At 54.0% G+C, this 16,602-nt stretch overlaps 1 protein-coding gene across 1 annotated transcript; it reads left to right on the top strand.

Moving 5' to 3' along the window:
- The first annotated feature begins 1,022 nt into the window (after window positions 1-1,022).
- On the top strand, window positions 1,023-16,259 carry Tbx3 (T-box transcription factor 3). The gene is made up of 8 exons (XM_070021421.1): window positions 1,023-1,102; window positions 1,977-3,720; window positions 5,423-5,690; window positions 7,044-7,190; window positions 8,988-9,064; window positions 10,173-10,330; window positions 11,738-12,429; window positions 14,086-16,259. The coding sequence occupies exons 2-8, from the start codon at window positions 3,323-3,325 to the stop codon at window positions 14,554-14,556; spliced, it is 2,211 nt and encodes a 736-aa protein (XP_069877522.1). The 5' UTR covers window positions 1,023-1,102; window positions 1,977-3,322; the 3' UTR covers window positions 14,557-16,259.
- Window positions 16,260-16,602: the final 343 nt, after the last annotated feature.

Consider the following 16,602-nt stretch of genomic DNA (forward strand, 5'->3'; position numbering starts at 1 on the left):
TGGGGGCGCCAGACCAGACCCAGGTTTTACAGAAAGCTTCCCCCGTCTCCCTTCAGTGACTTCAGGGAAATCTCTGGGCGCCGGCGCCAAGCGCTCTGAACCATGTGCGTCAATCATACGAAGCTGGAAACAAACTCTTGTCCCTTCAAAAGTTCTTCCTCCTGTCTCGGGGCGTTTGTACACACACTGGCACCACACACACCACACACACACCACCAGCTGCTCCTTTGCCTGGTAGGTTGGGGGTTAGGGAGGGAGGGCACATAGGCAAAAGGTTGGCTTAGGAGAGACCTGTGCTGATCCAGTTTAGTCCACACACACGCACCCCTGAAGGAAGGCTGTTTCTTAATCCCCTAGGCCCTGTACCCCCCCTCTCTCCAGTGACTTTACATCCAAAGGTCTCTTGCTAACCCCCACCCCCAAATAAAGAAGTAATGGTCTCTACGGTTTCCTCTCATCTAAACCAGGACGGGCCTGCTTGGCCAAAGGGAGCCACAGCCACCGTCTTGGCAGTTTGGCGACAGGTCTGACCCGTGAGGATGCTAGGCCTGTTCCCCCTCTGCCCTATCCCCACCCGGGCCAGGCCTGGAACCAGTCTCCTCCAGCCCTCGGAGGTAGTGGTGATGGTGGGGCACTTCACGGTTTGCTTTACAAATCCGCCTCCTGACTGGTGAACGGTGAAGTCCCTGGGTGGAGAAAGGGCTGAGGCATCCAGAGATGAAGCGCGATCGATGCCCGGAGCAGATCCCAGGCTAGCGGGGCGCCCCCTGCCCGCCCCCTGGCAGCGAGACCGGCTCCCCCGCCCCTGCCCGGCCCCGCAGCTCCCCGCTCCGCCGACCCCCGAAGCACCGAGGGCAGCGGCTGGGAAAACAACAGACCCACAACTTCACGCATTGCGGAACGGTCTTGGTTCACAGCCCCCATTTTCCTCCACACACCCACTCACATCCGGGCGTAATACCCGGAGCCCGCATCTGAATGCAAAACCTGGGCTCCCAGGGCTGATAAATACATTTCAAAAGGAAAGGGAAGCGTCCCGCGTCCGTCTCTCCGGGGGAGCCGCGCACGGAGCGGGGATTACGAGCGGCGGAGGCGTTTGCGTGTACGTGTCTTTGGGGCGCGGGGACGCACTGAGGTCGCGGGTGAGGGGCGCCTGGGTCTCTCTGCACATGGCCGAGGAGGGGGGGCACGGTGGGGAGCGCACCGCACCCCCTCGTTCCTGCGTGGAGACCTGGCTCCAGCCGGGAGCTCGTGTCCCGGCGAGCCTAGATAATAATCATCAGTCAGGGGTGACCCGCGCCGATCGGGACGCCCGAGCTCGGGGATGGGGTGGGGAGGCTCCGCTCCACGTGGGGGGCTGCAGAGCCGCCTAGCCTAGCCCGGGAGCTCCGGCGCGCAGCCCCGGCTTTTGTGGCACCGAGGAGCGAGGGATCGAATGGGCTCAGCCGCCCGCCTGACCCGCCCGAGGAAGCCGGGGGAGGAGATCGGGCTGCTGGGATTCGAGGAGAAGCCGCGGAGGAGCCAGAGACGCGAGCGCACGAGAGGCGAGCGCCCCTGCCCGGCGCCGGGGCGCGCTCTCCGCCGCGTCGCTAGCTGGAGCCGGGGCTGGCAGGCAGGCAGGCAGGCAGGCAGGCTGGCTGGCTGGCTCGCGCCCTCCCTCCCCCTTCTCCTCGCAGGCCCGGCCTCCAGCCTCGATCGGGGCGGGGGAGGGGGGAGTGGAGAGAAGGAGGGAGGAGGGAGGGGGGGCTGGGCTTGGAAAGCCGAGGCGTTTCAGACTTGAGCTGAGCAAACCCGGGAGTTGGAGCGATCTCGGGGATCAGCCACCTAGAGGCGGCTCCGGTGCGCGCGCGCTCCCCAGCGGCGCCCGCCCCCGGGGTCGTGTTGACATCTCCGCCGGACCGGCAGTAGTAGACGCGGCAGCGGCGACGTTACAGTTTCCGACACCTTCTTTTTATAACTCAGCTCTATTCCCCCAGCACTCGACCTGTGAAAACCACGCCTATGCGGCCACACAATTGGTCCGAAAGCGTCAAAGAACCAATCAAGAAGCCTGGGGCTCCCCGCAGCCCTCAGTGCAGCCCGACCTTCTAGAGCCGGCGAGCAGACGCCCCGCGAGTCCCGGAGGCCGAGGAGGGTGGCGCGGAGCTCCCCGCTCGCCCGCTCGCTCCCTCCCTCTCTCTTCGCTGACGCTGTCTCTCCCTCTCTGTCTCTCTCTCCTTTCCATTTTACCCTCTCCGATTCCTCCTTGGGCCGCCCCCCACCCCACGCCCTGCGCGCCTCGGATGCAGATTTAGGAAGCGACTTGGCTCACGTTTTTGGAGAGAGAAGAGTCTCTCCCCCCCCCACCCTTCCACCTCCAACCCCCGCCTGAAGATCCAGCTGGATTCGGATCGAAACCCGGACACTCACCGAAGCTCCCAAAGCCGGAGGAGGAGGAGGAGGAGGAGAGGACGAGCGGAAGCCAGGCTGTAGTTCAAGTTTTCACAGAGCTGGTGCAAAGGGCTCCAATCAGTCCCCCCCTCCCTCCCTCTCTCTCCTTTCTCTCTCTTCGTTTTCCAAAGGAGAGACATTTTTTTTCCGCTCTCCGGCTGCCGGTTCAAGCCGAGTCCTCAGCGCCAACTGCAGACGCCTCGGGCGAGAAAGGGAGAGGAAGAGAGCGATCTCCCCGCGGGCGGAGGGGAAGAAGAACCGCGAGAGGACGGTTTAAAAACAACCACCACCACCACCACCACCAAACCAAAACAAAACCGCCGCCCGCCGCCGCAGCCTCGCAGGAGCGGCGATCCGCCTCCGCAGCCGGGATCCTGGGGCCCGGGGCGCGACCCCGGGGACGCGCCGGGCTGGAGTGTTCTGTTCCGAGCCGTGCGCCCGGGCGCTCGGGCGGCGCTGGGGGACCCCGCGGCTCGCGCCTCCCGCGTCGGAGACCCACTTCCCGGAGCGGCTTTGTCAAGACACCGGGGAACCCGCACCGCGGCTCCTGAGTTGTCGCCGTGACTTCTGGAGAAGGAACGCAAGCCGGCGGCAGGCAGGCGCCCCGCGACCCCCCTCCGCGCCCCCCCAAAGGAGAGAGACGCTTCGCCCCCTCTCCCTTTGAAGTGCTTTCGTTGTGATTTATTCCTCCTCCTCTTTTTTTTTTTTTTTGGTTTTGTGTTGTTGTTGTTTTAAAGTATGTGCTGCTGTTGAATAAAAACCACACCACTCACAACAACAACAAAAGGCAAAAAGCCCGGCGGCAGCTGCGGACTCGGCTTCCCGTCCCCCCCCCCTTACCCCTGCCCGGCCGACCCCCCACCCTCACCCCCCAAGCCCCGGCCTGGAGTGGATGAGTCTCTCCATGAGAGATCCGGTCATTCCTGGGACAAGCATGGCCTACCATCCGTTCCTACCTCACCGGGCGCCGGACTTCGCCATGAGCGCGGTGCTGGGTCACCAGCCGCCCTTCTTCCCCGCGCTCACGCTGCCTCCCAATGGCGCCGCCGCCGCCGCCGCGCTCTCGCTGCCCGGCGCCCTGGCCAAGCCCATTATGGATCAGTTGGTGGGGGCGGCCGAGACCGGCCTCCCCTTCTCGTCCCTGGGGCCGCAGGCACACCTCAGGCCTCTGAAGAGCATGGAGCCCGAGGAAGAGGTGGAGGACGACCCCAAGGTGCATCTGGAGGCCAAAGAACTTTGGGATCAGTTCCACAAGCGGGGTACGGAGATGGTCATCACCAAGTCGGGAAGGTGAGTGAGGGGTGCGGGGAAGGGGTGGGGGGGAGCTGGGGATCCTCCCCAAGCTAGCTGAGGATTCCTTCCCCCCCTCTTCCTTTAACCTCTGTCTTTATCTCTCTCTTCCCAGAGGTTGCTTTGCCTGTTAGTACGGCTTAGACGAACACTTAAAAAGTCCCCCCCCCCCCGAAAATGAACACAGGGACTGCCTGGCCCTGCCCTAGTGTTGGGACATTTTAGCGGACCTGGGCATTGGGGTTCACCCATGGGGGGCTCTTCCAGAGAGCCAGCCCCGTCCCTGCTCCCCAAGGCGGGAGAAAGGCACCCCCTTTTGCAGGCAGCTTGCTCTCAGATCTTTCCCCGACACTGTCTGGCTTGAGCTTTGGCGAGTTTGTACCTGGTTTATTTTGTATTCCCAGGGAGAAACTTAAAAGGACATTCCTTTGTGTGCTTAGCCCCCCTGGACCTGACATTATCCCCCCTCCCTCCCCATTTCTCTTCTTCAGCCTGGCCTCTGGGTGGGAAGGGGGCCTTGAGCCCTGCTGTCAGGGTCACTCACATGGAAGGGTGATCTGGTTTGTTTGGTTACTAGCACCCCTCAACTGTCTGTGTGTGTGACCCCCCCCATTCCCCCACCCAGGAGGGAGTCGAGCGGGGAATTTTTGAATAATTAAGATTACGTTTGCCAATCTTAAGGAGCCGGAAGGATGTGTTCCTGTCTCTCCTTCTTGTGCCTGAGAATATTAGAATTCGTATTTTTACGTAATGCCTGGTAGAAACCAGCTTGGAAGGGAGGCCTCCAGGCTCATCTGTTTTGAAATCACTGATTTCTTTTTCATTAAAAAAAGGGGGGAGCACTGAAGTTTACCCCCACCTAAGGTATTACGTTGGAAGGATACAAAATAAAATCCCGCTTCTTAAATATCCCCAGCTTTGTGTCTCCTTCCGAGCAAAAGGAGGCCAAAGTTGGACAGAAAGTTCTGCAACCCACAAGATGCTTGGAACCGGCTTTCGCCGAGGAAGTGCTTCCTTTTAAGTCACAAGTACTAAATGCCAGCACTTGAGTGAAATTAAGCAGAGTTTGGGGGCAGGAGATCTTGCCGTCTCTGATCTAAGGAATGGGGGAATGTGGCTAAGAACTCCACCGGTGGGTGTGTGGGTCATCAGGCCTCCAGATCTGCTGGGCATCTGTAAAACACAGCCCCAGCATCTGTCCAAAGTCTGGTTACAACCCCTCAGCAGGGAGGGATTGTCACTGGCTATTTATTCCCTTGATACATTTAACATTTTCATAAAAATAGCGGCTGGAAAATTCTACCACGCTTTGCTAGAATCCCAGCTCCCAGAAAAAGACAGGCAACTTTTTTTTTCCCCCTCAGCACAGAGGTTGCACAGGGAGAAAGTTGAGAAGAAAACAACAACAAACAACACTTTAAACCATGGAGAGAAATAGAACATGATCCATTTGTTTTGGATCTTGGGGTATCGGTATTGTAAAAAGAAACTGAGCCTGTTTGATCATTCAGTGAGCAGGAAAACAAGTTTACACTTAACTGCCCTACTCGGAAATATGTATCTATACAAATTCAGTCAGTCATGAGAGAAAGTTGAAAACTTTGTTTCAGTGTTCGAGAAGGAGAGCGAGATACCCACAATTCTCAGCCCATGTATTTTTTTCTCTCTCCTCTTAGTAATATTATTTTTTTTCCTATTGTAGGCGAATGTTTCCTCCATTTAAAGTGCGGTGCTCAGGCCTGGATAAAAAGGCCAAATATATTTTGTTAATGGATATCATAGCTGCTGACGACTGTCGATATAAATTCCATAATTCTCGGTGGATGGTGGCCGGTAAGGCTGACCCAGAGATGCCAAAACGAATGTACATTCACCCCGACAGCCCCGCTACCGGGGAACAATGGATGTCTAAAGTGGTCACCTTCCATAAGCTGAAACTCACCAACAACATTTCCGACAAACACGGATTTGTAAGTTGCATTGCTCTTTTTTTTTTCTCTCTTAAGTAAAATTCTGTTTTTCTCAATTTCCCCTCCCCCTTCCCCTTCCCCAAAGGCAGCTGCCCTTTTATTCCTTATAAATCCCGTGTCTCTCGGTTCTGACTTCTCTTCGAGAGCAAGCTTGTCGGATCTGTGCTAGCGAGAGAGGGTTTATCATGTGTTTCTCTCCGGTTCGTGGAAGGCCTGGCGTTCTGAGTGGGGTTCAGAAAACTTTTAAACTCCTGTACTATAAGCCAGGTCACGTTCTTGAGTTGATGCTGGATCTAGAATTGAAGTTTAGAAAAAGAACTGAAAGTTTTTTAAGGGGGGGGGGGTCAATCGCCAAGCGATGTGTTTGGAAAAGATTTCGCTTTAAAAAAAAAGAAAAGGAAAAGAAATCTGCTCTTTTGAAACCTGCCGGGCTAATTCATGGGAGAGAGCTTTTTTTTTTTTTTTTTTTTAAAGTTTGCGAGCTTTGACCCCGGTTGGCTTAAAAGGGTGTGAACGCGTGTGGGAAATTTTTATTTTCTTTTATGAAAAGACAATTGGGCATAGGTCAAAGTCAGGTTTATTAGAAATGAGGCTCAGAGAGCTTCAGGCATGAGGAATGAGTGCATGCATGGGGTTCAGTGAGAGGGTACTTAGAATTTTCTAGAAGGCTTGGGGGATTGCATGTAGAAGTCAGATGTGGGGGGGGAGGGGAGGCAGGAGACCTTTGCCCTTTTCCTCTACCCCTCTCCGACATTTCAATAAAATAAACAAAGTGATAATCGAGGAATAAGCTGGAAGATTAGGTCCAGGAAGACAGGAATGGTGCGGAAATATCTTCAGTGGGCCGGAATTGCATTTGAAGCCCCTGATTTGATTAGGACATAAATATTTCTCTCCAGAGTTCAGACCTCCCAGGGCTTTAAGTGGATTGAGCTCGTCAATTAGCGGACGTTGAAAGTACTGAATCATTTTGTAAATTAAAATGCATGTTTTTTCTCTCTGTCTTTTAAGACTTTGGCCTTCCCAAGCAGATCAGGCATCCTAACGGGGGGGGGGGGGTTTGTATGTCGTTTGGGGGCTCAGGTAGGCTAGGGTTCAAGGTAGATGGCTAGAGTGGGGTGGGGGGAAGCCTTGGTGGAAATTCGGGAGCCATCTAGATTGTTCTGAAGATAACAACTTGAGAGTGAAATCTACCTAAGGAAGTGAGCTAGGTCCCCAGCCCTGGTACCCCGGTGGTGGGTGGTGGTGGGGTGGGGGTAGGAAATGTCATTCTGTCACCTTGTTTGTCCTGCTAATTTCTTTAAAAAGATCTTTTGTTTGTTTTAATGTACCTCTCTTCTCCCGTATCTGCAGACCATCTTGAACTCCATGCATAAGTACCAACCCCGCTTTCACATTGTCCGAGCCAATGACATTTTGAAGCTGCCTTATAGTACATTTCGGACTTACTTGTTCCCAGAAACCGAATTCATCGCTGTAACTGCTTACCAGAATGATAAGGTAACCCAAAGGGCCTTTAAAAAAAAAAAAGGAAAAATAAAAGGATGCTATCTTTTTTTCCTGCCCTTTAAGTTGCTGAGGAACGTTAAAGGGTATTTTACATGTGAGTCTTGAGCCATTGTGTGGACAGTTATGTTAACCCAGCCTCTCCTTGGAGGGCAGAGGGGCAAAAATAAAAAACTTACAGCCAGCTACAAACTCCAGCTCTGAACCCAATGCAGAATCTGCCCAGGCGAAGCTGACTTTGCCAGCTAGAAACTCCCTCACTATTGTCACCCATCTCCACCACCTCCCCTCTGGCCGCCCTTCCCCGGTGGAGGGGGTTGGGGTGGGGGGCTTTGTCTGGTGGACTTCAGTGTTCATTCTCCTCTTCAAGAAGGAGGGTCCAACAACAACAAAAAAGGTTTGAAATGAGCCAGCTAAAATGTTAAGGCAAAAGCCACTTGGGATTCTGAGAGGGAGGATCTTGGTGGAACCCAGGTTGGGGGTTTTCCCCCCTCTAGCCTGAGTAGCTGGTCTGGTTTTTATTACCTTTTATGCTGCTGTGTTTTTTATGGTGTGTGTGTGAGAGACAGACAGAGACAGAGAGAGAGGGGACCGCCCCATCACTGTTTGAGGTCTTTACCTGGAGGTAGCCAAAGTTACCACCTCATTGGAAAAATCCTTCTGCCTTGGGCCTGTAGCTGAAGATTGGGTCCTCCTTCCCACCCCCCTCCCCAAGGAAAAAAAACAAAACAAAACAAGGCAGGGCCTAGAACCTGCAGGTCTGCTGACCCAGAGCTACTGGGAACGGCAGAAGAGGCACAGAGAAAATGGCCTTTAGGGTATGACTCACCAGGGGATGGGGATGGGCTCAAGCACTGCACCCCAGAACCCCAGCTCACCTGAGTTCTGGACCTTAGGGGGACAATCCAGGCCCCCTGGCCCCACCCCTGCATTTGGAACTCACTGTCTTCACTGCCTGGGGTCCCTGGATGTGTAACAAGGTGGCCTTCATGGAGGTACTGCCAAGATGTCACCCTGTCCTTTGCAGTCTACCTGCAGTCACTTCCTACAAAAACAAACCTGAAAATCCACCGCAGCCCCCTCTGCCATCTCTGAGGAGCAGATGGAGCAACTGTTCCCTAAACAGAAAATTTGGGAGACTGCAGGCTCTGATGTCCCTGCGTGGTGTGTAAGGTGCCTCCCTGGCCCCCAGCCTCCTGGGAGAGTTGTATTTGCTGAGTGGGTTCACGTAATAGTGCAGTGTTTTTAATCAGACCAGGAGGTCTGACTGGCAGAGCGCAGAAATGAGCACCAAGGCTAGTCAAGGCCATTCCGTTCTTTAAAACCTGTAAGCTTCTGCATTGTAATTCCCTAAGCTACTACCACTCCCCAGCCAAAGGGGGGGAAAAGATTCTAACTCATTCTAGCACCAGGGTAGAGAAAACCCATCAATCATCTTATTAGATTCTCAGACAAGGTTGTGTGTGTGTGTGTGTGTGTACTGTGTGTGTAGTGGATGAGTGTACCTTAACATATTTGATGATTAATTACCTTGTGTTTCAAAAAATACCCAAATGGAAGCATACTCTTTATTGCCAGCGTGTCTGTCCTGACAACTTTAGGGGAGGGTTCTTTCTCTGAGCTCAAGCTAATTTGCTACCCACAGAAAAACCTCCCTTTAGGTAATTTCAGCCTGAAGCTTACGTAGAACAGGCACACCTTGTTAGTTTCTTCTGTTTCCAGTGAGACACCCTGAGAACATTCTAGAAAGAAAAGCCAATGTCTCTCTCTGTCTTGTGTCTTCTCCTCTAGATAACCCAGTTAAAAATAGACAACAACCCTTTCGCAAAAGGTTTTCGGGACACTGGAAATGGCAGGAGAGAGAAAAGGTGAGTCAGAATCTATGTTTTCTTCTTGTGTTAGTTACCAAAAATGGCTTTTTCTGTGAGTTTTACTTTTTAGTGTTAAAAGTGAGGTAGGAAACATGAATGCTGAGAAAATTCCCTGGGAAATCACTTCGTTAACCCCCCCCCCCATTCCATACTCACCAGTAGCATGCTCAGTACTTATTCTACCTTTAAAACAATTGTCACTGAGAGAAAATCATCATGACTAACAGGTTACTTCTCATTTATTGCTAATTAATTGCTAATGAGTTGAAGTTCATCATGGGCAGGTCCCAGGAAAAGACCAAACCAATCACCAATTGCTTTTTGGGATTTTTTTTTTTTTTTTTTTTGCCATCTTGTCTTCCAAATTCCATCAGAGCTGGCTTAGCTCTTGAGTTAATGTTTCCTTCCTTCCTTCCTTCCTTCCTTCCTTCCTTTCTTCCTTCCTTCCCAGCAATCAGTCTATATGAGAGGCTGCCCTCCCACCACTGGTTTTTCAAACCATTCTCTATAATCCAGAAAAATCCCCCATTTTTAATGCATCCCCTTGGATTCAAAAATAACAATTTCTAACATCTAAATAAATTTGAACTCCAATTAATATGTTGGTGAAGCAATTACAGTGTAGTGTACAGTGAAGTAACCACTTCCTGCCCATCTGAGCCACCATCCTGGAGTTGGGGAGAGGAGGCTGAGGACAGACTGAGACTGTGTTCTCTTGGTTCTCTTGGTCCCTTTGGTCTCTGGGGCCACCAATGTAGTTGTCCCTGGCCTTGCCCCAGCTTTCACCTGTTTTTAAACAAGATTTTACAGCTAAGCAAATGCCAAATAGAGCCCTCCTCCCTCCTTCCCTCCTTAACTACCCCTGGGGCCAGCACTCTGGAGAGGGCAGGCTTAGAGGGGTTCTAGAACAATGCTGGGGTCTGTAGAGTGGCTGCCCTGGGCCCAGCTGATGGCAGCGTTCCTGTGATCTCTGAGAGGCAGGAAGACAGGCCGGCCGGCAGGGTGAGGTGTGTTGGATGTTTAAAGGCTAGGGAAAGCCCAGAGGGGAAATGGGTAAGTTTCACTGGGTAATGTTGGGGTGGTGTGCGGGCATCCTTCTCTGCAGGAAACAGCTCACCCTGCAATCCATGCGGGTGTTTGATGAGAGACAGAAAAAGGATACAGGGACCTCAGACGAGTCTTCTAGCGAGCAGGCCGCCTTCAGTTGCTTTGCTCAGGCCTCCTCCCCGGCTGTTTCCACCGTGGGGACCTCAAACCTCAAAGGTAAGTCTGGCCACCCCGGGGGCTGGGTGGAGGCCCCCCTGGTCCTTCACCAGTCTGAAGTGCCATGGGCAGGGCCAACCAGATTAACCCTTTAGACGCCCATGGACCCCTTCCAGGATCTATGAACAGGAGCCAGGTGTGTCTTCCTCTTTCCCAGAAATCCGCACTTGGCTGGGGAAGGAGGTGATGCTGTGTTCGTCTATTAGGTCTTGGTGAGGGAGGGCAGTTTTTTGGAAGGTTCTGGAAGCTCTGCTCCGGCCAGTGTCCCTGTTCTTCTCTCTCTCCTCGCTTCAAGACAGCATCTGACTGTTGGCTGACCACCTACCTTGAAGTGTAGATTAAAACTGTGTCAGGTTGGGACCGGGGAAACTTCCTCTGCCACTCGGGCCTAGGGAATGAACGCCCCGAGGAAGTGACAGCTAGAAAGGTAGCAGTTCACCTGGGCAGGACCTGGGCAGGAGGAGGGGCTGTGGAGCCTGCTTGGGTGGGGGTGGGGAGATAGAGCTCCCCTGTTTTCTGCATTTAAAAAGAGCAAGCACACCCTCTCTGTGTGTAATAAAAGAGAGTTCCTTTACTGTCTTAAGCTTTCTGGTAGGACTGACAACCCACTGAAGGTGTAGTTATGGAAGCAGGGAAGAAAAAGAGGGAAAAAGAGGGGTAGTTACTGCTCCTGTGTGTGTGTTGGTGCAAGGAGGGACCCCCCCCCCAATCCCCATCCATCTCTGCCCCGACTGAGGCTTTGGGGAGTGTGTATTGATTGGGGTGAGGGGTGTTGGTGTCTGCCCCTAAGCAATTTACTGGGCAGACAGGATTCTTTGCAAACCAGTCCTTCCCCAAAGAACCCACGGGGTCCGGGCCAAAAGGGCTGACCTTGATCAGTGGGGTTGAACAAAAGGCCGGGCAGGTAATTGGAATGGTGATGAAGCCAGTGACTTTTAGAGTAACTTCGTTTTCCTTCCGAAAAGAAGTTCATTTGCACACGAGATGGAGGAGTGCAGGGTTTGGCCTCCCCCACAGGAGAGCTCTGCGTGACTCCCTTAAATTAAAACAAAAAACAAAAAAAACCCTCATTATAATGAGAAGAGGTGACTTGTCGGTCCCTACTTCCACTGTCTGTCTGCCTGGTGGGCCACCTCGATTGATTCTTACTGTGGAAGCCTGGAGAAGTCTCTCTCCCAACGCTTCTGTTGCAAATGATGAGAGAAAGAGAGAGAAAATATGGGGGGGGGGTTGGGGTGTGCTGGGAGAAGATTCCAGGGACTTGTCCAGGATCACCCAGCCAGTGAAAAAGGCCCAACCCAAACCCCACCCAGCGTTGCGGTGGGGCTGCCCGGGGCGCGCGCTGGGACCCTCCTGGAGCTAACGCCCGCCGTGTTGTGGTCCTTGTCGCTGCCCCGCTCCGGGTAGATCTGTGTGCCAGCGAGGCCGAGAGCGACGCGGAGGCCGACAGCAAGGAGGACCCGGGTCCCGAGGCCTGCGACTCGGCGCGCATCTCCACCACCACGGCCGAGGAGCCCGGCGGCCGGGACAAGGGCAGCCCCGCGCCCAGGGCGCCGCCGCAGCATCACTTCGCGGCCGGGCCCCGGGACGGTGGGCGTCCCGACAAAGCGTCGCCCGATTCCCGCCACAGCCCGGCCACCATCTCGTCCAGCACCCGCGGCCCGGGCCCGGAGGAGCGGCGGAGCCCGGGCGCGGCGGCCGCAGCGGCGGTGGCGGCCGCCCGGGCGGAGGAGGCGCGCGCGCTGCCCGGCAAGGACGCCTTCGCGCCGCTCTCGGTGCAGACGGACGCGGCCGCCACCGCGCACCTGGCCCAGGGGCCCCTGCCCGGCCTCGGCTTCGCCCCGGGCCTGGCCGGCCAGCAGTTCTTCAACGGGCACCCCCTCTTCCTGCACCCCGGCCAGTTCGCCATGGGGAGCGCCTTCTCCAGCATGGCGGCGGCGGGCATGGGGCCCCTGCTGGCCACCGTGTCCGGGGCGTCCACCGGGGTGTCCGGGCTGGATTCCACCGCCATGGCCTCGGCCGCCGCCGCCCAGGGACTGTCGGGAGCGTCGGCCGCCACCCTGCCCTTCCACCTGCAGCAGCACGTCCTGGCCTCGCAGGTACTGCCCGCCCTCCCCTACCCCCTGTCCACCTCCACACCTCGGCCCAGCAGCCTTAACTCTCACCGTGTCCCAGAGTCGTGATTACACGTCATGAGGTTTATGGACCCGCTACTAGAAGTATCATGACTTCTTCACCCCTCCATTCCCTCCCCCTGCAAACCCCAGCCCCCCTTTAGACATGCCCCCGCCGGGCAGCTTTTAAATGCCTATAAGTGGCAGTGCCAGCTGGGTTGTATTCTCCTTGTGGGCACTCTGACACCTCTGTTGTTCAGCCGGTTGGGGAAGAGGTCCAGAGACACCTCTCGGAGTGAACGTGTCTGAGGTCACACAGCTCGGTTGGTTGGCTTGTGATGGAGCTGGGGCTCTGATACCCGGGGTTGGGAGGGTGTCTTTCTGGCCCTTTTGACTTTTTTGGAGCTGCCATTTTTTCCTCGGTGTCTCCTGGCCAGAGCTCTGTCCACCCTCTGGAGGAATTGGAGCCAAAGGGAAACTGAGGTCTGGGGAAATAGGAGAGGGGGAGGGGAATGGCTTGCTAAGGGGAAGATCCCACTTCTAGTCTTTCCTTCTCATTCCAAGTCCCTCTGCCTCCACTGCCACCCCCAAGCTGCCCAGCCCAGCTTACAAAGGGTTAATGGCCTAGGGCACACGTGGGAATATCAGAGAGACTAAAGCAGGCCTGTGTGTGGCTCAGACAGCTGTGTGGGACGCCGCATGGCTGGGGGGGGGGGGCGGGGAGGGAGGCTCTGAACTCCACGGAAAGGGTCTCGGGTTTTCTGGCCTGTTGTTTTGTCTGAGCAGATTCGTCTCCCCACTCTAGGGCTGAGAGGGCAGATTGAGTTCTCCTGTTGTGGGTGGGGTGGGGGAGGGGAAGGCTGAGGGAAACGTGGGTGTCTGCTCTGGTTTAACCTCTCCTTCCCAGCTTTGGGGTGGGGTGGGGTGGGGAGCAGCAGCAGCAGGTGGTATCGGCAGGGGGGGACGGGGGGGGGGGACGGCGGCAATGGTACCTCATAGGGCTCAGGCAGATCTGGCTGAGATCTGTTTCTGCCACTTAGTCCCTGTGGGCACTTCTGGGCCACTGAAGCCTTGCCTGAGTTTCTCACCTGGGAGGGTAATGCCATTTTACCCTTTCCCTCCAATTACCTTCCCACCTCCCTGTCCCCCCCCCCCTTCCCCACAAAACTTACCTTTTGACAAAGCATGTTGTGTGGTTCTCCTAGGCTGTCTGGGGTGGGGGGGAGGGGGAGACCCCCTTGAACAGGTGCAGCTGCCAGTAGGGGAAACTTCTGGCACTTTTGAGAACCTGGCAGAAGGGGTAATTGTATTACAAGCATCAGCTCACTTAATATTGACCCAGCCCCCAATCAGTATATATGGATTGCTTGTGGTTTCTCTGGTTTATCATATTTAGGGAGTTGTGGCCCTGGGTGACACAGTTGAGTTGAACCTACACACACCACACACACATACACACACACACACACACACACACACACACACACACACACACTCAGCGTCTTGCCCCCAGGTAGCTGGCAGGGAAGAGACCCTGAAGCTTGGCCCCTGTCCATCCAGCTTGGAGTGGAGGGGAGGGGGCGCTTGTTTGCTCCCTTGTATGTGTGCTCACTCGCGCTGGCTTCTCTCTTCCCTTCCCAGGGTCTGGCCATGTCGCCTTTCGGAAGCCTCTTCCCCTACCCTTACACCTACATGGCTGCGGCCGCAGCAGCCTCCTCGGCTGCGGCCTCCAGCTCCGTCCACCGCCACCCGTTCCTCAACCTGAACACCATGCGTCCGCGCCTACGCTACAGCCCCTACTCCATCCCCGTGCCCGTCCCGGACAGCGGCAGCCTGCTGACCACCGCGCTGCCCTCCATGGTGCCCGCTGCCGCGGCCACAGGACCCCTGGATGCCAAAGCCACCGCGCTGGCCACCAGCCCGGCCTCGGTGGCCGTGGACTCCGGCTCTGAACTGAACAGCCGCTCCTCCACGCTCTCCTCCAGCTCGGTGGCCTTGTCACCCAAACTCTGCTCCGAGAAGGAGGTGGCCACCAGCGAACTGCAGAGTATCCAGCGGTTGGTGAGCGGCTTAGAGGCTAAGCCGGACCGGTCCCGCAGTGCATCCCCTTAACCTCTTCCCGCCACCCCCCACCCCGGGAAAGTCTCTTCATTCCAGTTCTGGTCAAGTCTTCAGTGCACTTTGTTGGATGTAAAAATAACAGCACCCCCCCTCTGGGGGGGCGGCCTGGCCTGTCTGGGGGTGACCCTTTCCTTTGCAGTGGTATCTGAGAAGCCTGGACTCTCGTGGAGAGGTTGTACCCAGAAACCAGTCACCTTGACACGGTTTTATCTATCTGGGGGTTCGGAGATGGCTGTTGTTTGGAGCTGATTGGGGCTGGAGGTAAAGGAACTCCCGCAGAGGCTGGTCAGCAAGCTGAGGTTAAGAAGAACCAAGGTAGCAGGGCCCACCGGGAGAGAGAGGGCTTGAAAGGCATGTATATATCTCTCTCTGTGTGGGTTTCTATAAATATATATATTTTTTCCCTTCGTAGTGTCAAGTGGAAACGAATAAAAAAATGTGTTTTTAAAAACAGGAGAGAGAAGGGAGGGGGACAAATGAATTAACACGCTTCTGTGTGTGGAGATTGGAAAACTTTACAGTGACTTGTATGTCGGATCTCAATAAATTCCCCCGGAAGCCATTGCTTGGGAAGGCAAATCCTCGTGATTCTTGTTTAGCCGATATTAAGGAAATCTGTGTCATTTTAAATACGATTCTTGTGATGTTTTAAGAGCTGATATTAGGTCTCCTTGCATGTGTTTCACCGTCATATATATTCGTGGTTTTTATTTTGGACGCCTGCTTTTAGACAAAGCAAATCACCCCCCTCCACCCTCCCACTCCCTCAATCCTGACTTCCTCCAGCCCTTAACTCACAGCTGGATTTAACCCAGGGAAGAGGTGGGGGGGGGGGGAGGCTGGAAAAGGGGGGGGGGAAGAAAGCTGAATTTATTTTAGCTAAGCTCTGTGGCAGTTCATTGGCTCTCCTTCCCATATATGCAATAACAAGGTTTTAAGAAATAATAAAAAAAAGAAGAAGCGAGACTATTAGACAAAGTATTTATGTAATTATTTGATAACTTGTAAATAGGTAGACTATGAATGCTCGGGAAGAAAAATTAAAACTTTTAATTTATTGACATTGTACATAGTTTCTGTGTAAATAGATCGCAACTGTCCTGTGTTTATCCTTCTCTTTTAGTTGGTTTTATTTCTAGGTCACCCAGAGTGCAGTTTCACAGTAGAAAACATTTTCCCCAAGTACTGTCTACAGAATTCTGTTTTCCCTTGTTGGTTTTCTTTCTTTTTCCTCCCTGGTATTCGAGAGTTGGGAGAGGAGGGGAGTACTAGTACCTCTTTTATTTAGCCAACAGGAGTTGCCGGATTTCGTTTTCAATTTCTTAAAACCCGAAATCTCCCAGTGTGTCTGGGGGATTGCTGAGGGGTGTGGGTAGGGAGTCGTGCAGGGGCTGTGGCTTGATTTATTAATTTTGCTTTCATATTTGTGTTTGCTAGTCTCTGACTTCCTTCAAAGTGGAATTTACTACTGTGGCTAATCTTGATGGCATTTTGAGTTTTGGTACCTAGCCGAGAGGAGAGAGAGAAAGGAGATTTCACAACTCCAGAAGTCAGGTGCTGAACGTTAAAAAAGGAAAAAAAAATTCATGAAGGTGTATTTTGTGTTATAGAGTTCTTTGGTTTTCTGTATCCCTCCCCCTCTCCCCGTCTTTAAAAACATCACTGAAATTTCAATAAATTTTTATTGAAATGTCTTTGGGCCTTGTGTGAAATACTTTCCTTGAGCTTTTTCCTCAGTGTGGAAAGGGAAAGAAGGCTGGGGGGGGGTGTCTTTCCTCCCCCCCATTCTCTTTTCCTTCACCTTTAAATAATTATGGCCTCCCCCCCACCAGCCAAAATGAGATGTCACTGAAATTACAAAGCTTAAAAAAAAAAGTCCCTTAACTCTATAGGGACTCACCAGCTTGCATCTGAAAATAAGACTTGGGAAACGGAAGCAGCATGATTGCAGATACTTGGATTCTCATAGCCAGAGAAACTTGGCCCCCTGGCTTCAGTCAGCCTTCCCCTTCCCCACTCACCCCCCCCCCCAAAAAA

The sequence above is a fragment of the Dipodomys merriami genome, unplaced genomic scaffold, assembly GCF_024711535.1.
Source record: "Dipodomys merriami isolate MVZ:Mamm:240054 unplaced genomic scaffold, mDipMer1.0.p SCAF_142, whole genome shotgun sequence".
Taxonomy (NCBI): Eukaryota; Metazoa; Chordata; class Mammalia; order Rodentia; family Heteromyidae; genus Dipodomys; species Dipodomys merriami.